At 42.2% G+C, this 23,492-nt stretch overlaps 1 protein-coding gene across 1 annotated transcript in view; it reads right to left on the bottom strand.

The window, feature by feature from the left end:
- Nucleotides 1-11,779: 11,779 nt before the first annotated feature.
- Nucleotides 11,780-23,492, bottom strand: part of kcnk9 (potassium channel, subfamily K, member 9) — a gene marked incomplete at its 5' end in the record, with an annotated part of 221,842 nt that continues 210,129 nt past the window's right edge. The window contains one exon of the mRNA XM_060904490.1: nt 11,780-12,727. Coding sequence (XP_060760473.1) covers nt 11,811-12,727 — 917 coding nt within the window. The remainder of the gene's footprint in view (nt 12,728-23,492) is intronic.

The following is a 23,492-nucleotide window of genomic DNA, read 5'->3' as shown; positions in this document are numbered from 1 at the left end:
TCCTCGTACCCTGATTAGACACGAGAAGACGTACATGATTTAATGTTTGCGTAAGGAGTGTTGTCCTTAATTCTGTCCATTTAAAACCAGATCATGTGAAAAGTCCAGCATGAAGGATTTACAATAAACGGCTGTGTATCTGCTCCAACTCACAGAACTCCTGATTACCTCCCTGCGTTCATCCAATCAGCATGCGTTTTTCATGTGTATTCATATTTATTGAGTATAACGGAAAATATTTTCACATTATTTCACCTCCTGCATTTATAAACCATTCCAAAAATATAATGAACACGGCTGTGTTTGAAATCTCGCTCACACTATTCTTCACATTCTTTCAATCTTTCTGAAGTGGGGCTGTAATTTACCTGGTAATACGCAGCGGTGTGTGTGTGTGTGTGTGTGAGTGTGTGTGAGGTGAGCTGTATAACCCGCCTCCTCCATTTTGAAGGATTTCCAAAAGCCTTTTTCTGATCAGGTTGTAATTTGATGGCCGTGTAAAGACTAAAGGCGAACCCCACCGCTCTTTCTTAAAGTCTGAGCCTCTCTTGGTAAGATGCTCTGCAGAAAATGATGTCAAATGATGTAAAAAGATCTTAAATATTGGTGAATGTTTCTCATATTTCTTACTGCTAGATTTCAATAAAACAAATATAAGAATAGATCTGATCTGGGGCGGCACGGTAGTGTAGTGGTTAGCGCTGTCGCCTCACAGCAAGAAGGTCCGGGTTCGAGCCCCGTGGCCGGTGAGGGCCGTTCTGTGTGGAGTTTGCATGTTGTCCACGTGGGTTTCCTCCGGGTGCTCCGGTTTCCCCCACAGTCCAAAGACATGCAGGTTAGGTTAACTGGTGACTCTAAATTGACCGTAGGTGTGAATGTGAGTGTGAATGGTTGTCTGTATCTATGTGTCAGCCCTGTGATGACCTGGCGACTTGTCCAGGGTGTACCCCGCCTTTCGCCTGTAGTCAGCTGGGATAGGCTCCAGCTTGCCTGCGACCCTGTAGAACAGGATAAAGCGGCTAGAGATGATGAGATGAGATATTCATGTGTCAATGAAGTTCTGAGTGTTTTCCTCTATGAGCACTCATTTCCAGGAAGAGAAATATTTCTAGAGATTTCCAGCTAAATGATGAGATGATTAGTCAGTAGTATATTATACAGAGATGAGTGTTTTACTGGGAAATACGCCACTGGTATTTTTCATGCATGGAGAACCAAAACCGTGACATAAATCTCTATATATTACTTGTAAGGAAATCAATGAGTGAGTTGTTTTGATAAATGTGGGTACTTTTTGATTGTGAATGTGTCAATATAATAAAAAGAAAATCGCATGTTGGCTTGAAGATATAAAGTTTATCTTCTTGTTTTGAAAAACATCGCAGATGTATCTGTTGTCATTTCCTTCATGATAAATTTTAGCACAGCTCCATACTTAAGAGAATATGGTAATGCATCAACCCAATTTTTGGTGGCTTTTGCGACCGTATGATGGCCGTGGTCCTGGGTTCGAGCCCCGGGGCCGGTGAGGGCCTTTCTGTGTGGAGTTTGCATGTTCTCCCCGTGTCCGCGTGGGTTTCCTCCGGGTGCTCCGGTTTCCCCCACAGTCCAAAGACATGCAGGTTAGGTTAACCGGTGACTCTAAATTGAGCGTAGGTGTGAATGTGAGTGTGAATGGTTGTCTGTGTCTATGTGTCAGCCCTGTGATGACCTGGCGACTTGTCCAGGGTGTACCCCGCCTTTCGCCCATAGTCAGCTGGGATAGGCTCCAGCTTGCCTGCGACCCTGTAGAAGGATAAAAGCGGCTAGAGATAATGAGATGAGATGAGATGAGATGAGATGAGATGAGATGAGATGAGATGATGGCTGTACATATGAACTATATCTGTGTACCACCACAGGGAACCCAACCATAAGTGCAAAGCAGCCTCCTGAAGGGGAGAGTAGCGTGACGGAGTGCCCGTCACTAAAGTTGAGTATGTGCTCTGACTGCTATGCCAACAAGCCTGGTTCTTTGGTGTTGTGGTCAGGGTGCAGGTTTGGCACCCTGTAGACCTGGGTTCACGGCAGGACAAGGTGATGGTTCTCTTGCTTCACTACATATGGTGTCAGAAGTTGGACGGCTTGCTGGGAGGCCATCAGAGGTGTGAGCTGTATGAGGGACCCCAGAGATGGGTGAAGTATGAGTGTTTAGGGCACCCTTGTATGAGAGAAGTATGGTTGGCGGATGTGCCTCCCTCCTAAAGGGGAGGGCAGTGTGATGGAGTGCCTGTCACTACAGTTGAGTATGTGCTCTGACTGCCATACCAATTAGCCTGGCTCTTTCGGTGTCAGGGTGCAGGTTTGGCACCCTGTAGACCTGGGTTCAAGGCAGGATAAGTTGACTGTTCTCTCATTTTGCTACAGCATCTCATAAAGACTTGACCACTGGACAACCAAATTTGTATCTTTATTTCCATAAGATAGATGGGTTTTTATCCAGAGCTTATTTTTAATTTGCTTTTTAAAAACTAGCATGGGATTATTTACTAACACGTTTTACACTCGTCGGCAGCTCAGCTATCAGGTAGCGCCTGTAAAAATAGATACGGTGGTGTAGTAATTAGCACTGTCACCTCAAAGCAAGAAGGTTCTGGGTTCGAGCCCAGTGGCTGACAGGGGCCTTTCCATGTGGAGTTTGCATGTTCTCCCTCTGGTTTCCCCCACTGTCCAAAGACATGTGGTTAGGTGAACTGGCTACTCTAAATTGTCCATTGGTGTGAATGGTTGAGGGAGAAAACCTCTATAATAATCCAGTAAAAGGCAACAGGAAACCACTACTGTAATTCTTCCTGAGAAACTTGGACCTGCCATCAATATTGAGGATTACATTCTGGAAGTGGTCGAGGACTTCATGTACCTTGGCTTCATGATCTCCAACAGCCTGACCCTTGATGCCGAGATCAACAAGCGCACCAGCAAAGCAGCATCTGCCATGTCACGACGATCCAAAAGAGTGTGGGAGAATGACAAGCTGACCACAAACATAAAGATTGCAGTGTACAATGCCTGTGTATTGGGCACTCTGCTCTATGGCAGCAAAACGTGGACAGCTTATCCATGACAGCAGCAATGCCTCAACACCTTCCACCTGCATTGCATGCACCACATCTTGGGCATATTGTGGCATGACAGAGTTTCCAATAAGGATGTCCTCAAGAGGGCAAACACTCTTAGCATGTTTGAGATTCTGTCCCAGAGATGCCTATGATGGCTCGGCCAGGTTCATCATATGGAGGATGGATGCTTCCCAAAGGATGTTCTGTATGATGAACTCACCTCAGGCTCCAGACAAGTTGGCCACCCAATGCTGCATTACAAGAATGTATGTAAGAGGGGCTGAAGTCTGCTGACATCAACCCAGACTTGTGGGAAGCAGCTGCAACCAACCGCAGCAACTGGCGACATGTCATCAAGACAGGTGTCAAGAGAGCCGAGGCAAAAAGGGAGCAGCAGTGACTTGGCAGAAGGGAACGATGATGAGAGAGAGCAGCTCCTGACGCTCACTACTATCAGGGTTCATATGCAGCAACTGTGACAGAGACTGCCACTCCAGAATTGGACTTTACAGTCACAGCCGATGCTGCTCTACAACAAACTGACAATCCAGGCACAGTCCATTGTCTTTCAAGACAGAAGGAGATGACTATAACCTTTTTGCTGATTTTATAAAGTGTTACATAAAGAGAACAGGTGAAATATTATCATGTAAAGCAACCATAAAGACATGAAGAGACCTAGGTTTACAATTTATAATCCATCCATCCATTATCTGTAACCGCTTATTCTGTGCAGGGTCATGGGCAAGCTGGAGCCTAGAGGCGGGGTACACCCTGAACAAGTTGCCAGATCATCACAGGGCTGACACATAGAGACAAACAACCATTCACACTCACATTCACACCTACAGTCAATTTAGAGCCACCAATTAGCCTAATTAGTGGGTTTCATTCATTTGGTCTGATAGCATGCACTATTGTTAGCATATCGCTTATCCTACGTGTATTACGTCACTCTACCCAATGGAGAATGAGTGTTGAATATGGTTTACGATATTGCATGCTGGGGCGGCATGGTGGTGTAGTGGTTAGCGCTGTCGCCTCACAGCAAGAAGGTCCTGGGTTCGAGCCCCGGGGCTGGCGAGGGCCTTTCTGTGTGGAGTTTGCATGTTCTCCCCGTGTCCGCGTGGGTTTCCTCCGGGTGCTCCGGTTTCCCCCACAGTCCAAAGACATGCAGGTTAGGTTAACTGGTGACTCTAAATTGACCGTAGGTGTGAATGTGAGTGCGAATGGTTGTCTGTGTCTATGTGTCAGCCCTGTGATGACCTGGCGACTTGTCCAGGGTGTACCCCGCCTTTCGCCCGTAGTCAGCTGGGATAGGCTCCAGCTTGCCTGCGACCCTGTAGAACAGGATAAAGCGGCTAGAGATAATGAGATGAGATGATGAGATGAGATATTGCATGCTTGTCAAGACAACATGACGTCACATGTCAGAGATGTAAAACTTCTGCGCTAGTGAGTGACTGTGACAATTTGTAAACAAACATGGCCGCCAGGTTCTCTTGATTAAATACGGAAGATTTTGAGAGAATTTTGAAAGAGAAAGACAGGTTGAACACACAAAAGGAATGTGTATTTTTAATAATAATAATAATAATAATATTGGTTAGCTTTTTTACGTGGTATATCAGATATATTTCATTCAGCTACTCGCCTTCGACTCGTTCAGTATCATGCTAGCTGAATGGAACATATCTCATATACCACTCAAAGCCAGCTAATATTATTTAAATTTGTCACTCAGGTGATTTTCTTTTTATTATATCGACATATTCACAAACAAAAAGTCCCCAAATTTATCAAAACAATTAATCGATTTCTTCACAAGTGAAGATATTGGAAAATATGTTACTCCATGTCCCGGATGGAGCTCGTATGAAAAGTACAAGTGGTATATTTCCCAGTAAAACACTTGTGTCTGTGTAATATAAAACATTTTAATGTGAAACTCATGTTTCACGAGGAAATGGTGTGCGGAATACGGATAAACCGAGGAATACGGCTCTTTTACATGATTTGATGAAGTTCAACTTCATGCCTGGGTTGTAAAAGAAAAAGTCAAAGTCCTTCCCATGCCAGGACCTCGTCTTCCCAGGCAGTCTCCCGTCCCAGTACTAACCAGGCCTTTAAGGCGCACTGGGCAGCGCCGATCTCCGCTTCTATAGCCCTCAGCCTCTCGCCTATGGACCCTTTTCATGTGACGTCACGACAAACGCGGCCGCCATTTTGGACATGTACTACCAGTAGTTTACCACAGCCAACATTGAGGAACGGCAGCAAATAAAGTGTTTATTTTCAGCAAGACTTCCATCATGCCACTATATTGTTGTGCACCTGGATGTAGTAACCATCAACAAACAAGGCAAGGGTTATCATTTTATCGGATCCCGGTAGATGCTGACCGATGGAGAAGATGGATAGCGGCATACCAACGCTTGTGTAGTGACCACTTTGTTGGAGGTAAGACGAATAAAATTAGCCAGAAAAGGCATTACATTGCTGTTAACATTCCATTCTAGTTTACTGTAATTATGATCTGGCAGCTATTTACACCAGATCCAGTGTAAATAGCTGCCGGAGCCAACGTCCAAGGTTCCGGAGCGCGCTAGCTTGCGGCCGGCCGGAGCGTGCTAGCTCGCGGCCGGTCGGCGCACGCTCCGGCAAGCCCGGACGTTGGCTCCGGCAGCTATTTACACTGGATCCGGTGTAAATAGCTGCCAGATCATAATTACAGTAAACTAGTAAATACAGTTTTCTGCATCTCGCTCCTTTTTCTTTTATGTTTGTCGCCTTCCTCGCATTCAAACCGATTCGAGCCGAAGTCCACTACATGTCCAAAATGGCGGTCGCGTTTACGAAGGTCACGTGACTGAAAAGGGTCTATACAGCTAGGGTTACAGTGGGGGGTGGGTCTGGTAACCACAAGAGTTTGACTTCCTACTCACATCTGTATTGCAACATGCCTTGCCAGATGTCAGTAGATACCATTTTCTTGATGGTCTTTGGTACAGCCCGACTGCGAGCAGAACTCACAATCTCCCAGTTGAAAGGCGGACAGGATAACCACTAGGCCAGGTCGCGGTACTTAAGCTCCATACTACAATATATTATTATAACAAGAAACATTTATAACATGATGTTTGAATGTTGTAAAAACATGAAAATATTTTGTTAAAACATGAAAAACTTTATCACAGTAAACCTTTCACATCAATACATGATACTGATTGGTTTCTCTTTTTCTGCTGTGGCAGCATTATGTTTCTCCTTGAGGTTATTTTACTGCAACACATTCTTCACCCAGTTAATCCGTGAAAACATGGCCATATCAATCCCAACCTCTCCACTCTACGTCAGTGACTGATTTCCCATCGACTGTGATATAAACTACTCCTCGTCCTGACCCCACCCTGGAGCAAATGCCCCACCCTGTCTCACAGAACTGCTTACCCCCTTCTCTTCTCTCCGGCAGCACCTCACCTATGGAACAGTCTCCAGGATCACCTGAGGGCATCATACACTGCAGATATTATTTTTACCTCCGCCAAGAAGGTTATGTTTTTGGTAGCGTTGGTTTGTTTGTTTGTTGGTTTGTCTGTTCGCAACATTATGGAAAAAGTTATGAACGGATTGCCCTGAAATTTTTTCCAGAGGTGTGACTGGGCACAAGTAACAATCCATTAAATTTTGGCGGTGATCCGGATCACCTTCTGGATCCCAGATTTTTTTAAAGGATTCTTGGTGGAGGCCTGCGCTCTCCAAGTGCTTTTCTAGTTTCAAAATGAAATGGTTTGTCTACACAAGACTCACTCGGTCTCCACAAGAGATGTTCCTGGACTTAGTGTAGAATTTGTGGGTGTGCAAAATTTGTAACATGTTGCACTGCTGATAGAGGGGGTATAGATCATCTAGATCATTAAAATCTCAGGAGGATGCATTTCTGGAAGGTCTGATGAAGAGCATTTGACAGAACCAGTCCTGAGGTCCAGAAGATATTTGTACGACATTTGATCTCCACTGCATTCTGGTTGGGATGGTGTTCCTGTAGTGACACACAGAGAGACATCAGCAGAAGTCTTGACATTGACACATGAGAAGCAGCTGTGTGATCGCATTGAGCATGGACAGAATGAAACATTCTTCCTAGGTAGCTATTTCAAATCTCCTTTCTGCTGCCCTCTTGTGGATTAGATGTTTATGACAGAACATGTGTAAGGCATGTGACATTACATTAATGGCATTTAGCAGATGTTCTTATCCAGAGCGATGTACAACATACCCAGAGCAGCCTGGGGAGCAGGTGGGGGTTAGGTGCCTTGATCAAGGGCGCTTCAGCCATTCCTGCTGGTCCAGGGAATCAAACCGATGAACTTCTGGTCCCAAAGCTGCTTCTCTAACCATTAGGCCATGGCTCCCCAATGAAAGCAAAAGACTCATGATAAAATTTGCACACTTGTTTATGTATCAGGCCTTACCTTGTGGTTTATCTTTATTATATTATGCCTGTTTCAGTGTCCGAGTATGATTTTTGTATTTTGTGCCTTCCAAATGTTTTGCTTGGGTTTTATAATTTGTCTGACGTCTTACCTCAGGTCAGATCAGGAGCCCTGCCGCTGGTATCCTGTAATCTTGCTGCAGGATCAGGTAGTCGGTGACCAAACCCTCTCCCCTACCAACTCCTTGGAGTATGGTGAGGAGGGTGGCTAGACACCCTAATGGAATTAAATCCAAGATCCTTTTAAAGGGCATCGGCTCTGGAGCGCAAACGATGACCATCCAATAACTCCTTCAAGTCAATTGTATAGTGGCACCCTTCACCTATTTTATCTTTTAGTTTCTTAGGGAAGCACCTACACCCCTTTAAGGGCTAAGGCATGCTGAACCTTGAACCTGAACCTTATACCATGTTTTTAATTTCTAGCACTTTGAAATTTGCTTTGAATGAAAATGTAGTACACTGCAACCCTGCTGTAACGGACTCCTTGGTGGACATCCAAATAGTTCATTATACTGAAAAGTTCGTAATACTAAAATGGACCCACTTGTCTCACCAAACACTTGTGTTATATATGAAATTTTAGGCACATTAAAATTCCTTCTCTCAAATTTCTCCTTTGCAGTTCACTGACTGAGTTAAAGGATCAAGAATCTTCTTCTGTTATGAAAATGATCGAGGTTATCCATGTATAGTTGTCAATGTCCACCCACTGACTCGCTCTGTTTTCTAAATATTCACCATTCGGTTCATTCTTGTGTCACCAATCACTGATGATGTCATTTATTTTACGCTGTGGGGCTGGGCAGGGTGTGGCAGGGGCTATAAAAACACCGCCAGTGCGCTTTAACAAGGTGTTAGGTTTAGCAGTATCAGTAGTCATTTCATCCTTTTATCGATCCTTTGATCTCTGTTCTCGATAACTGTTAGTGATCAATGCCTAAGCGAGACTCATTAAGCCTTTGTTTTATGGTGTTAACACGCATTGTTAACTTGACTATGGACTTGGTGACTTATTGTTTGTTTCTGGGGGCACAGCTCAGTGTGTCTTGTAAGCAGGCGAATGACAGATGTAATTGCAGGATGAGTATTTATTTACAAACAGGCAGGCAAACAGGACAAAAATGCAAAACAAAGGCAGACTTGCGAAACGAGCAATGGTAACGTGAGGCACAACAGAATGGTGGGGGCAAAAACAAAAGGCAGAGTCCAAATACACAAAACAACATCAAAACCAGAAAGGCAATACACAGATAATAAGGCTTGGTAATGTGAGACACCAGATATACACTACCGTTCAAAAGTTTGGGGTCACCCAGACAATTTTGTGTTTTCCATGAAAAGTCACACTTTTATTTACCACCATAAGTTGTAAAATGAATAGAAAATCTAGTCAAGACATTTTTCTGGCCATTTTGAGCATTTAATCGACCCCACAAATGTGATGCTCCAGAAACTCAATCTGCTCAAAGGAAGGTCAGTTTTATAGCTTCTCTAAAGAGCTAAACTGTTTTCAGCTGTGCTAACATGATTGTACAAGGGTTTTCTAATCATCCATTAGCCTTCTGAGGCAATGAGCAAACACATTGTACCATTAGAACACTGGAGTGAGAGTTGCTGGAAATGGGCCTCTATACACCTATGGAGATATTGCACCAAAAACCACACATTTGCAGCTAGAATAGTCATTTACCACATTAGCAATGTATAGAGTGGATTTCTGATTAGTTTAAAGTGATCTTCATTGAAAAGAACAGTGCTTTTCTTTCAAAAATAAGGACATTTCAAAGTGACCCCAAACTTTTGAACGGTAGTGTAGTGTGTGTACTGTGCCAAGTCTGTGTGTTTAAAGAGTCATTATATGTGCATGCTGTGATTGCTCTCTAATCCAGAACAGGTGCATGGTAATTAGTCCTAATGGTGCTCCAAGCACCAATGTGCATGGATGTGACACAGTGATGTTTTTTTTTTTTTTGAAGACTCCAACTCATTGTCACTAAAAGCAGGGGACACGAACTTAGTTTGTTACTAGTAATTATTGCCTGTGAACCTGATTTCCTCTGAATGGCCCAGTGGAGAGTTGAGTGGACACATATGTTTTCACTGTGTTCTGTCAAAATGACTCCCCGCTCCCCACAGCGACGTAGACTCGGCCCTGGCAGAAGTCTATGGCAAGTAGTGCTGATTGCAAACTCCTGTACATTACATGACATTAATGGCATTTAGCAGACACTCTTATCAAGAGCGACATACAACACACCCAGAGCAGCCTGGGGAGCAGTTGAGGGTTAGGTGCCTTGATCAAGGGCACTTTAGCCCTTTCTGCTGGTGCAGGGAATCAAACCAGCAACCTTTTGGTCCCAAAGCTACTTCTCTAACCATTAGGCCATGGCGTCCGTACAAGCAAAACTCTCAGGCGAGTTGGGGAGGGGATTCCCCGTTGAGGCTGTATGCAGTGCGTTAGCATGAGCATGTAGCCTATGGGAAATGAATAGTGTTGGATTAGCACTAATCCCATGTTTTGGAAAATCAAAAATGTTGTCTTGGGCCCCTCTGGGGGTGTCACCAATCCATGTGCAAAGTATGTGCATCCAGGTGTGTCAATTTGCATACTGTAGGTGAACAGACAGCCTTCCTTACGTAGTATAGATACGTGAAAGTTCATCGTAAAAGAGTTCGTTATAGCAGGGTTGCGGTGTATAAATAAAATGATTCAGATTATTAGAGTTTATGAGATTGTGTGTCAGCTGATGTGTGTAGTGCGGCAGGTGGTGGGATTGGGAATCACCATGAAGTGCATTAGGTTTAAATATACACATCTAATTAAAATGTTTATTTTGTGTAAGTCGGTAAGGTTTTTCAGGTTTTTAAATCTGTTTGTCTGTAAAGTAACTACAAATAATGATTTAAAAAAAAATCGCCAAGAGACGAAGTTAACAAGTTTGTCCAGGACTCCGGGGCGACCGATTTGTCCACCCTTGTATATACGTTCATGTGTTTCTTTCTAAATACATTATTATCATGTTATTCAGAACTCAATGCTCGTGTGCATCCAGATATCCTTTCCATGCAGGCCATTGGAGTGATCCGTAATGACATAAGGAACAGTTTCATGACTGGACATCTTTGAGAGGAAGAAAAATAACAATTTTATTATTTTTTTCGTTTTTAGAAAATAAACTTAAAGGATTATTTGCTGTTCAAACCATTGGCAAGGCTGCTATTGTTATTATTTTTCCCCTTTTGACAGTTTATGCATACCAGTTTTAACAAAGCACATGCAAATTATTAACTTTTTATTGATCAGGCAAAACCTGAAGACTTCTCTCAAACCTCTCTCATCCTTTTCCAAATCACGTCTGTATATTACACAGCCGGGAAACTACATACACATACAATTTTACAAAACCTCCCTCTAGGAAATGTCATTTAAATAAGAAAAAAAAAAAAAAGGAACAAAAAGAGAATGGTGTAACACACATCAAATGACAACTAATGCACATGCTAGGACTGGCGATAATATTTTGGCATGGCATTTCTTTAAATAAATCAGTGTCTTATCTTCATCTTCATATCTTTCTAAATATAATAGAAAAACAAAATTGTCCTTTAAAAGTAAGTCCCCATAGTTGTTTTTTTTTTTTTTTCTCATTCAGTGGTGTGTGTGGCACTTGAGATTCCCCTCAATGTGAAGTCATCTCTAGAGATAAAACATAATTTTTTTCTCTCCCTGTAAAAAATAATCTCTCCCTCTGTATTGTAGCTGAAGCTCGAGTGTGCATCATCTGGTGTGATAAGAAGATCAGGCCGTAAAATTCAAGCCTGGTTTCTTGGAGTTGCTCAAAATAAGCCAAAAGGGCAAACAGCAGCCCGCGAATGTAGAGTGTACAGATAAACAAGTTTCTGAGGAAAAAAATCCCATGCTTCATGCTTTTCATCCTTTATTTTAGTTTTTATCAGATTTCATCCCCTATTGATGCTCTCTGTATATAATAATAATAATAATAATAATAATAATAATAATAATAATAATAATAATCTGGGGCATACATCTCATCACGAGAACTGAATAAAAACTGAGAAGATTGGAGGGAAAAAAAATGAGATTTTGGTTAAGGAGCAGCTTTATTGTGTGTGTTTTCTGAATAAATACCCTGGCTATTGAAAATCAGGACGTGTGTGTGGGCGTGGCCCGTTGCCCTGGGGAGGTTTCCTGTTCAAACGGACTTGCGTCGCCTCATCAGGCGCGAATTGTCCGTGAAGCTGTGCAAGCCGGGGGAAACGGAGCTGATAGGGGAGGGCAGGAAACTGTTCTTCAGTGCGCTCGGTGAAATTTCCTCGATGTGGTACGTCACCGGCGAGTGGAAGTATCTCGGCTGACATGTGAAGGAGTTCTGGTGAGCGAACGGCCTTCCTCCCAACCCCAACCCCCCTCTTCCTGCTCCTTCTCCCGCCAGCATGGCCGAGCTGCCGAAATCGTGCGAGTGATAATGCATGCAGGAGCAGACTGACTGCAGATCGGCGACTTCTGATCTGTACTGATCCCGATCCCGTTTCCTTCGGTGCATCCGCCCAGGCATCGCGTCTTCCTGGACGTGGACGATGACGCTGCTCCTGTTTCCAGCCAACGAGGCGCGTTCTTCGGCGTCTCGCCGCTCGTCCTCGCTGTTCATGGTGAGGAAGCGCAGCACCACCAGGTTGAGGAAGGCTCCGATGACGGTCAGCCCCACCAGGATGTACATAAAGCTGAAGGCTACATACAGAGGCTTTCTCTGTAGAGCCCGGTTCTTTTGCAGCGCCACGAAATCACCAAATCCGATGGTGGTGAGTGTGATGAAGCAGTAGTAGTACGACTGGAAGAAGCTCCAGTCCTCGTAGTGCGAGAAGGCAGCGGCGCCGATGCACAGCGTTCCCATGCATGAGAAGAACCCAACCGTCACCATGTTCTCCATGGACACATCTGTGATACGCATCCCACAGCACTTCTTGATGCGCTTCAGCAGGTACTTGACGAACGTGTTCATGCGCTCACCCAGGCTCTGGAACATCACTAGCGTCAGGGGGATTCCCAGAACCGCGTAGAACATGCAGAACGCCTTTCCTGCATCGGTACCTGGAGCTGCATGGCCATAACCTGGAAGAAACACAACAAGACACGTTAGTCCAAAAATCTCAGGAAGCAGTAACAAGCTTTATTTAGGTTTCATCCTGCCTGGATTCAATTGTTCTCAAGTGTTCTTGGCATGTCTGCTGTACAGTTTTATGTAGAACCAGGATTGTCTGAGTACTGGAGCTTCAGTGGTTCTAGTTTTCTATACATCACAGTGTCTGGAGCAGTTTTCTACTTCAAATAAAGCCAAAGGAAAGATGGGAATTTATTCAGGATTCACTCGGAGCAAGGTGAAGCTTCACGTGTGGTATTTCGCTCTGTCCACGTTATTTAAAAGTCAAAGTCCTTCTCATGCCAGAATCTGGCCTTTCCAGGCAGTCACCAACTCTTTAAGGTGCGGCACCGATCTCCGCTTCTATGGCCCTCAGCCTCTCGCCTATTGAGATATTTCACCTGACGTCACAGGGTCACGTGACGCCCCGGTGTCCGCCATTTTGAACGTCAAGCTACATACTAACGCTGCAGACAGAGAGGGAGAACCAGCTTGAAAAAAAAAACGTGTTACAGACACCTAGAATAGATTAATTTGTCAGTAAGCACTCTATAAATAACCATGGTGTTTGCTTGTTGTGCTGTGGGCTGCCACAACAGACAGGGACAGCGTGCAGGACGCTCCTTTTACCCGTTTCTAGTGATGGGAATTTCGGCTCTTTTTCGGGAGCCGGCTCTTTTGGCTCTTCTTACTATAAGGAGCCGGCTCTTTCGGCTCCCAAACGGCTCCTGAGATTTTATTTTTGATTTAATTGCTGCAATTAACTAGTTAATTAATTACATTATTATTTATATTTTATCAATAGGATGTTTTCCATTTTATTTTTTTAGTTTTTGTAGCCATTGTAAAGCTTTGTAAAGTATAGCAGTGCAACAATGTTCTAGCTATAGAAATAAAACTTGCTTACCAATTAATAAATTATTTTCTCACAAACATAATGCAAAACTGTGTTATATTACCAATATAAAATACACAGCTGATTTTCCCCTCCTCAGGTGCCTCACAGACTCCTCTCCCCTGCGCTCCACGGCCCCATGAGGACAGTTGAGGGTTATACCTGTTAAAACTGTTAATATTATAGTCAGGCTGTCTGTTGTTGCCCAAATGAGGATGGGTTCCCTTTTGAGTCTGGTTCCTCTCGAGGTTTCTTCCTCATGTCGTCTGAGGGAGTTTTTCCTTGCCACTGTTGCCACAGGCTTGCTCATTGGGGATAGATTAGGGATAAAATTAGCTCATGTTTTAAGTCGTTCAAATTCTGTAAAGCTGCTTTGCGACAATGTTTATTGTTAAAAGCGCTGTACAAATAAACTTGATTTGATTTGATTTGATTTAAGCATTACACCAATTTTCGTATTTTCGCAGCTGTGAATGACATCAACCCCCCCAACCAAAAAAAGTAGGCGTACACCATGCTACTTTTTTTCCTTTGAATGGTAATAGACGACACAAAGACGCAATCGGACAGCAACTTTTTTTGTGAAAGTCTCTCTCTGAGGCACCTAAGGACAAAAAACTAATTCGGCTCCCCAACTCGGCTCCCACCGAAGAGCCGGCTCCCGTCGTTCACTTCAAAGAGCCGGCTCTTTGAACCGGATCGTTCGCGACCGACACATCACTACCGGTTTCCTACTGACCCAGACAAGAGGGCCAAATGGATTGCAGCTGTGAAGAGACAGGATTGGGAGCCAGAGTACTCCAGACTTTGCGGTGATCATTTCATTTCAGGTTAGTTTATCAGTTAACGCAATTTTGATAAAATATATAGCAAAAAGTAAATGGGTCAGTGTTTGTTAACCCATCTGAGCAGTGAAACAAGGCAGTGTTAATTTGTCTAGGGTTGCATGTAGCAGACATCAGACATAAAACGCAATAACAAAGGCTAGAAAGAAACGGGACACAGAAATAAATAAACAGGGCTCCATACCCTTAGCAAAAAGAAGTTTATTCAAGTGTACTATGAGTATACTTATTTTTTTACTAAAACTGAGGAAGTATACTTGAAGTTGACTTTTTATAAAATATATTTTATATACTGAAGAATAGTATAGTGAAGTATACTTGGCTTATACTGAAAAGTATAAACAAAAGTCTAAGACTAAGTACATTAATACTAAGACTTATACTTTAATACTAAAACGTATACTTTAGTATACTTTTTACGTTTTTCTGCCACAAAGTACTAATATTTAGTATATCTTGCTCCAAGTGAATAATAAGGTCAAGTCATTGACTCATGCTTAACATTTAATTTATATATTAATATAATATAATGCTGGAGTTTAAAACTTTACAGTGTATAGTATGTGTGCTCAATTGCATTATCTTTATGTACCTTAAAATCATACACAAAGACAGAAAAACTTTTGACTTGACTTTATTGATCAATTTCTCCAGTAAGGAAGGACTTAATTTCATAGGTCTTTGTTTTTGAAATGTTTGAAAATATATCAAACTTGTTTTCAACATTCTGTCTTGTGATTTTGTAAATGCATCACACTCTTGTGTACATACAGTATGAGTAAACTTTAAGAATACTTTAAAGGAACAGTCCACCGTACTTCCATAATGAAATATGCTCTTATCTGAATTGAGACGAGCTGCTCCGTGCCTGTCCGAGCTTTGCGCGACCTCCCAGTCAGTCAGACGCAGTCAGACGCGCTGTCACTCCTGTTAGCAATGTAGCTAGGCTCAGTATGGCCAATGGTATTTTTTGGGGCTGTAGTTAGATGCGACCAAACTCTTCCGCGTTTTTCCTGTTTACATAGGTTTATATGACCAGTGACATGAAACAAGTTCAGTTACACAAATTGAAACGTAGCGATTTTCTATGCTATGGAAAGTGCACACTATAATGACAGGCGTACTAACACCTTCTGCACGCTTCGGAAGCGCATTGATATCTGAGCTCCGTATCAATGCGCTGCCGAAGCGCGCAGAAGGTGTTAGTACGCCTGTCATTATAGTGCGCACTTTCCATAGCATAGAAAATCGCTACGTTTCAATTTGTGTAACTGAACTTGTTTCATGTCACTGGTCATATAAACCTATGTAAACAGGAAAAACGCGGAAGAGTTTGGTCGCATCTAACTACAGCCCCAAAAAATACCATTGGCCATGCTGAGCCTAGCTACATTGCTAACAGGAGTGACAGCGCGTCTGACTGCGTCTGACTAACTGGGAGGTCGTGCAAAGCTCGGACAGGTACGGAGCAGCTCGTCTCAATTCAGATAAGAGCATATTTCATTATGGAAGTATGGTGGACTGTTCCTTTAAGGAGTATATTTCCAGTATATAAATAGTAAGCTACAAGTAATATGCCAAGTGGGGACATCGTGGCTCAGGTGGATAAGGCACCATACCATAAATCCGGGAACCTGGGTTTGATTCTGACCCGAGGTCATTTCCCGATCTCTCTCCTGCTCATTTCCTGTCTCTACACTATCCTATCCAATAAAAGGTGAAAAAAGCCCAAAAAAGTCTTTAAAAAAGTAATATGCCAAGCAAACTTAAAGTATAACTAGTGAAATAGCCAACGTTTATAACAGTATACTTAAATTATACAATAATAAACTAAAAATAGGGACTCAAAGTATATAACTAGTACAATGGCAGTATATCGATAAGTGTACTTGTGGTATACTTTAAGCATATGAGAGGGATATACCAAGTACATTGATAGTATATAGATGAGTGTACTTGTATACTTTAAAGTGTACTTTTGCAAACTTAAAATGAACTTTAAAGTATACTTTTATAAACTTGAAATGTTCCAATTTAGTCCGAAAAAGTATTAAATTTGTATACTTTCTAGTACACTAAAAATACATAGTCTGTAGTATACTTGCTATACCTATACTGAAGCATACTTAATAAAATGAACTTTAAGTATACTACTTTTTGCTAAGGGTACCAAGGCTGGGTACAGTGTTTGTGATAAAAGACAGATCCAATTTAACACGAATCACAGCTTACTTTCTTGTTAAAATGTGCAAAGGTCTCCACCATCTCATACCGCCTTGCACTGAAGGACTTAAGCGTGCCGTCCAAAATGGCTGCGTCACGTGACTTGGTCACGTGGGTGAAATACCTCAATACAGCTAGGGTTACAGTGGGGGTAGGTCCTCTGGTAACCGCAAGAGTTTGACTTCCCTACCCGCATATGTATTGCCAGAAGGTAATAGGTATAATTTTTACGATGGTCTTTTGTATGACCCGACCGCAAGTAGAACTCATGATCTCCTGGTCAAGAGGCAGACACGCTAACCACTAGGCTGACTCGCGGTTTTCACATTATTTCATACCTCGTTTATTGTTTTACTTATGAGACTTATTAGTGTTTCAAGCTTCAACAATCACTTCAGGAAAGTGATATAAAGTGTGTATTGCGTATTAAATGTGAGAATTCCCCAGAATGCTTTTCCAGTCTCAGTCATCAGTTTCAGACTAATGACACCATAACCCGAGAGGAGAGAAAATGTGAAGACCATTAGCATAATACAGCATTAAAAGTAGACAATTAGTTGAGACGATAAAATTACTAACAGCCCAGAAAAGTGATGACCACACAGTTTGGAAAGACGCTTAAATCCAGATAAAATGTGCAAGTCCATTATTTACGGCTTCAGCGCATTCGCATTTGTGGGGAAAACTCCGTGAAGGCTTGTCTTTTGTTAGCCACAAGCTACCCAAGAACGCTCTGTGTTAACTGATCTAAAGATAATATGGCTATAATTTCATGTAGAAGGAGAGAAACGAAATGTTGTGGTGCGAGAAGGACATTTTATTGACTTTTCCAAGTAGAACTTTGTAAGAATTCCGAATTAAAAGAGTGCTTTCTTTGTGTTTTCCGACAGACAAATGGATTTGATTGGAATGCAAACTTGACAAAAAAACAAAGAATAAAAATAAGATTAGATGAATTAAAGTCGTCCATATCATGTTTTAAAGCCCATGCATGTTTTTTTTTAATATTTATTAATAAATGTTGTGGATATGCAAATGAGAACTGTCTCCTATCCAACATGTTTCACCCCATTAGAGTGACGAAATGGGCTCCAAATTTACATATTGGAACATGATTGGTTGTTATACCTTCTGACCCAATAACACTTAGAATCAAAAGTCAAAGTCTTTCCTGTGCCAGGACCTGGTTTTCCCAGGCAGTCTCCTGTCCCAGTACTAATCAGGCCCTTCAGGCGGCACCAATCTCTGTTTCTATAGCCCTCGGACTCTTGCCTATTACACAGCTAGGGTTACATTGGGGGGCAGGTCCTCTGGTAACCACATGAGTTTGAATCCCTACTCAGATCTGTATTGCAGCGTGCCTTGCAGCTACCATTTTTATGATGACCCGACCACAAGTAGAACTCGCAATCTCCCGATCGAGAGGCGGACACACTAACCACTAGGCCAGCTCACAGGTCAACACTTAGAATTAAGGAGTTCAAACCCTCTGCTGGGGCGGCACGGTGGTGTAGCGGTTAGCGCTGTCGCCTCACAGCAAGAAGGTCCGGGTTCAAGCCCCGTGGCCGGTGAGGGCCTTTCTGTGTGGAGTTTGCATGTTCTCCCCGTGTCCGTGTGGGTTTCCTCCGGGTGCTCCGGGTTTCCCCCACAGTCCAAAGACATGCAGGTTAGGTTAACTGGTGACTCTAAATTGAGCGTAGGTGTGAATGTGAGTGTGAATGGTTGTCTGTGTCTATGTGTCAGCCCTGTGATGACCTGGCGACTTGTCCAGGGTGTACCCCGCCTTTCACCCGTAGTCAGCTGGGATAGGCTCCAGCTTGCCTGCGACCCTGTAGAACAGGATAAAGCGGCTAGAGATAATGAGATGAGAAACCCTCTGCTTTTATCCTGCTGCTATAGTAAAAATTCAGTGTAGCTCATTCTAGCCAGCCCCATCAAGTCCAGAAGGAACAATCTAAAGTTAGCCACCTTGCACAGTCCTACTCTCAACCAGTCCAGCGCATACCTGTCAACCCTCCCATTTTTCCCGGGAAATCCCTTATTTTGACTTATTTCCCGCTGTCTTCCCGTTTTTTTATTTTCCCGAAAATATCCCGTATTTTGACATTATATAAAAGTCCCGTATTTTCACAATATAAAAAAGTCGGTAGGTCCAGAATTCATGACGCGCCTCTGACAGGAGTTTACAGCAGGAAGTCGGGCCATGAATTCACGTCCCCGCCCTCTCAGGCATCAGTCATTACAGAACTACGTCCGGAGGCGAGGCTGAACAAGTGATTAGGTCCAGTGTTGCCAGATTGGGCGGCTTCCCGCCCAAGTTGGGCGGTTTCAAGTGCATTTTGGCGGGTTTTGAACATATTTTGGGCTGGAAAACGTCAGCAGTATCTGGCAACACTGATTAGGTCTGAGGTGAAGATGGCGATGCTAATAGCTAAGAAAAACATTAGCCTCTCTTTCTTTGATGATTTCAACAAGTGCGTGGCTGGAATGTTCCCAGACTCTTCCATCGCAAAGAAATTTTCCATGGGGAAAACGAAAGCCTCCCAAATAATCAAAGGTAAGCTACACATGTTTACATTAAGTATGTCCTGGCTAAGACCTCATAAATAGCCTAGTGTAAACTAATTGGTGTATTAACTGTTTTATCCACTCATTGTCTATTTTATTTTCTATCTGAAACTTACCCATTTTAAATCACTCTTGGTTTAATATTTTATATTACTCTATCTATCTATCTATCTATCTATCTATCTATCTATCTATCTATCTATCTATCTATCTATCTATCTATCTAGTGTTCCGAGGCCATGACTATGGTAAAACCATAATAAACTGCAATGGAATTGAATTTATTGACTGGTTATATAATGACCTTTCTTATTTTAACATAAGATGCGTATTTTAGCCCTTAATTTGGGAAATAACTGGTACCACTGAAAGCAAATAAAAATAAATGTATAGTTTATTCACAAATGCACTCTATAAACCATAAGCATATTGAGTTTGGGTCTTGGCTATCACCAACATGCACCAGAGTACAGGAAATCACAAATACCAGATAGAAAATTGCCCCCCATTCAACTACACACCCACTTTTGGTGAAGGGTATGACTTTCCGAAATTTTCCCTTATTTTGAGTTAAAAATCTGGGAAATATCCCTTTTTTTTCAAACCTCAAAGTTGACAGGTATGGTCTAGCGCAAATATTTACCAGAAAGAATCCAAAATGGCGAGGAATTGACCGAGAAGAAGCTATTTTTGTTGAACTGCTCATTAAGGTTAATTAGTCCATAACTTCATTAATAATTGTAATGAAGCAAATCTGGGTAGAAGCTCTATGCATCCCAGGCAGACCTACCTTCCTGCCAAAAAGAACAAAAATCAGTGATGAATTGAGAGAGAAGAAGCGATTTTCATGAAACATGGACGACGGACGGATGATGGACAACACAAGGGCTTCAACTCATCGCCTGCCGGCCGGATGAGCTCATAATCAACAAGAGTGTGGTGTAAAGAAATGGAGTCCTAAAGTAGATTATTTTCTTATAACAGCATGGACTGAAGTGTTTTATTCCTCTGATACAACAACAACTTTCCAATGATACTTTTTTTTTTCCATTTATGAAAGAATGACATGCTATCTTTTTATCCATTTATAGTTACGTTCTCATGGTTTATTTTGTTCGATGTTTGATCCATTTTAGCCCGTGATCCGAGTCATTTGTTAGCTATCTTCTTCTTCTTCTTCTTCTTTCTTATCATTGTAACAAGACTCTGCTGTGGGTGCATCAGTCCATTTCACTCATTGTTTATTTTCTTGCATCCAGAAAAGACTTGGCTTTGTTTACAAGTGTGATCAAGCAGAAAAGAAAAAAAAAAAACAAGCTTAACCTTATCGCACCTCTGTCAAAGTGTATTGACTACACAGTAACACACACACACTCACAATTTTTTAAAATGAGCCGAGTCATTAATCTTGGTATGGGTTCAGAGATGAGGAGTGGGTGCGTTCGATTAGTCAGACGTCTCCTCTGTTCCCTAACCGAGGAAGTAGAAGAAGAAATATGAAGACGGAGGGAGGAAACGAGGGAGTGGGCGTTATTGGTACAGAAAAGGCAGGAAATCTAGATGGGCCAGTAAAGCTTTTAGTTTAATGAGCCTTTATGTGGAGGCAAAGAGCTAAAAGTTGCTGAGTCACTGGGAACCTAGCAGGGTTTTTCTAATGCGTGCTGAGCTGATGGATGACATATTGAATCTGAGCGGTGGAAATACACCTCCGGTTCTCCAAATACCCGCCTGGCTTGCTGTTCCTTCTCCTTTTACACTGAAACACTAAGTTTTTTTACAAGCTACACTAACGTGAGGAGCCAGCTTCCCTTACACACTGGCTGTAAGTCAAGAAATGATGGATTTGAAGTGTCCTGATGAGCGCCATCGCGAAGCCACTGTGCCGCTGTGGACGGCACTTAACCGTAAAGCAGTTAGCTAATGTACAGTCTTTTGCTCTGGCCAAAAGTGTCAGCAAAATCATTGTCATGGTTTCAAAAAAATAACAACAACTTTTTTTTTTTTTTGAAATGTCTATTAATCCCTGACCAGAAATGAGCTTGTTGCATTAAACAGGGTTATGACAAAATGGAAATATAGATACATGGCAATCCTGCCATAACGAACTCCTTGTTGGATGTCCAAATAGTCCATTGCAGTGGTGCTTGAGTTTGTGAACCCTTTAGAATTGTCTATATTTCTGCATAAATATGACCTAAAACATCATCAGATTTTCACACAAGTCCTAAAAGTAGATAAAGAGAACCCAGTTAAACAAATGAGACAAAAATATTATACTTGGTCATTTATTTATTGAGGAAAATGATCCAATATTACATATCTGTGAGTGGCAAAAGTATGTGAACCTTTGCTTTCAGTATCTGGTGTGATCCCCTTGTGCAGCAATAACTGCAACTAAACGTTTGCGGTAACTGTTGATCAGTCCTGCACACCGACTTGGAGGAATTTTAGCCCGTTCCTCCATACAGAACAGCTTCAACTCTGGGATGTTGGTGGGTTTCCTCACATGAACTGCTCGCTTCAGGTTGTTCCACAACATTTCCATTGGATTAAGGTCAGGACTTTGACTTGGCCATTCCAAAACATTAACTTTATTCTTCTTTAACCATTCTTTGGTAGAACGACTTGTGTGCTTAGGGTCGTTGTTTTGCTGCATGACCCACCTTCTCTTGAGATTCAGTTCATGGACAGATGTCCTGACATTTTCCTTTAGAATTCGCTGGTATAATTCAGAATTCATTGTTCCATCAATGATGGCAAGCCGTCCTGGCCCAGATGCAGCAAAACAGGCCCAAACCATGATACTACCACCACCATGTTTCACAGATGGGATAAGATTCTTGTGCTGGAATGCAGTGTTTTCCTTTCTCCAAACATAACGCTTCTCATTTAAACCAAAAAGTTCTATTTTGGTCTCATCTGTCCACAAAACATTTTTCCAATAGCCTTCTGGCTTGTCCACGCAATCTTTAGCAAACTGCACACGAGCAGCAATGTTCTTTTTGGAGAGCAGTGGCTTTCTCCTTGCAACCCTGCCATGTGCACCATTGTTGTTCAGTGTTCTCCTGATGGTGGACTCATGAACATTAACATTAGCCAATGTGAGAGGCCTTCAGTTGCTTAGAAGTTACCCTGGAATCCTTTGTGACCTTGCCTACTATTACACGCCTTGCTCTTGGAGTGATCTTTGTTGGTCGACCACTCCTGGGGAGGGTAACAATGGTCTTGAATTTCCTCTATTTGTACACAATCTGTCTGACTGTGGATTGGTGGAGTCCAAACTCTTTAGAGATGGTTTTGTAACCTTTTCCAGCCTGATGAGCATCAACAATGCTTTTTCTGGGGTCCTCGGAAATCTTCTTTGTTCGTGCCATGATACACTTCCACAAACATGTGTTGTGAAGATCAGACTTTGATAGATCCCTGTTCTTTAAATAAAACAGGGTGCCCACTCACACCTGATTGTCATCCCATTGATTGAAAACACCTGACTCTAATTTCACCTTCAAATTAACTGCTAATTCTAGAGGTTCACATACTTTTGCCACTCACAGATATGTAATATTGGATCATTTTCCTCAATAAATAAATGACCAAGTATAATATATTTGTCTCATTTGTTTCACTGGGTTCTCTTTATCTACTTTTAGGACTTGTGTGAAAATCTGATGATGTTTTAGGTCATAGCAGAAATATAGAAAATTCTAAATGCTTCACAAACTCTCAAGCACCACTGTACATATTTACGACGTAAAGGAAATAAATCACACTCGCCCTCATTTGTTTGCCACATCTTCTTCCTTTTCAGCCCGTCATGTTGATTGCAGTTATGAACGAAGTCTCAGATCTTTCTCTTTTGCTTTAAAAGTTTAAATTGATGTTTCCAGGATACTGTATTCTTTAGACAAATTTGTTTTGTTCTCACCACCCTTTAGACGCTCCAGGATATGAAATTTGTCTTAGACAGTATCATGTCCATGCATGCAGTGCCATTTGGATTAATCACCATGCACCTGTTCCAGATTAGAGCACAATCACAGCGCACACTTTTCAGTAGGCATATGAGGTGAAAATTTAATCCAAATTGCTTGAAACTGGTCTCACTGAATTCAGAATTGAATGCAGAACACCACACTTTTTACAGAATTAAAATGTTTATCCATTTTTGAGATATTACAAATCAGAGATTGAAGAAACGGCTTCATT

Source organism: Neoarius graeffei, chromosome 2 (genome assembly GCF_027579695.1).
Source record: "Neoarius graeffei isolate fNeoGra1 chromosome 2, fNeoGra1.pri, whole genome shotgun sequence".
In the NCBI taxonomy this organism is placed as follows: Eukaryota; Metazoa; Chordata; class Actinopteri; order Siluriformes; family Ariidae; genus Neoarius; species Neoarius graeffei.
The sequence above is the reverse complement of the archived record's forward strand: the minus strand, read 5'-3'. Positions and strand labels throughout refer to the sequence as shown.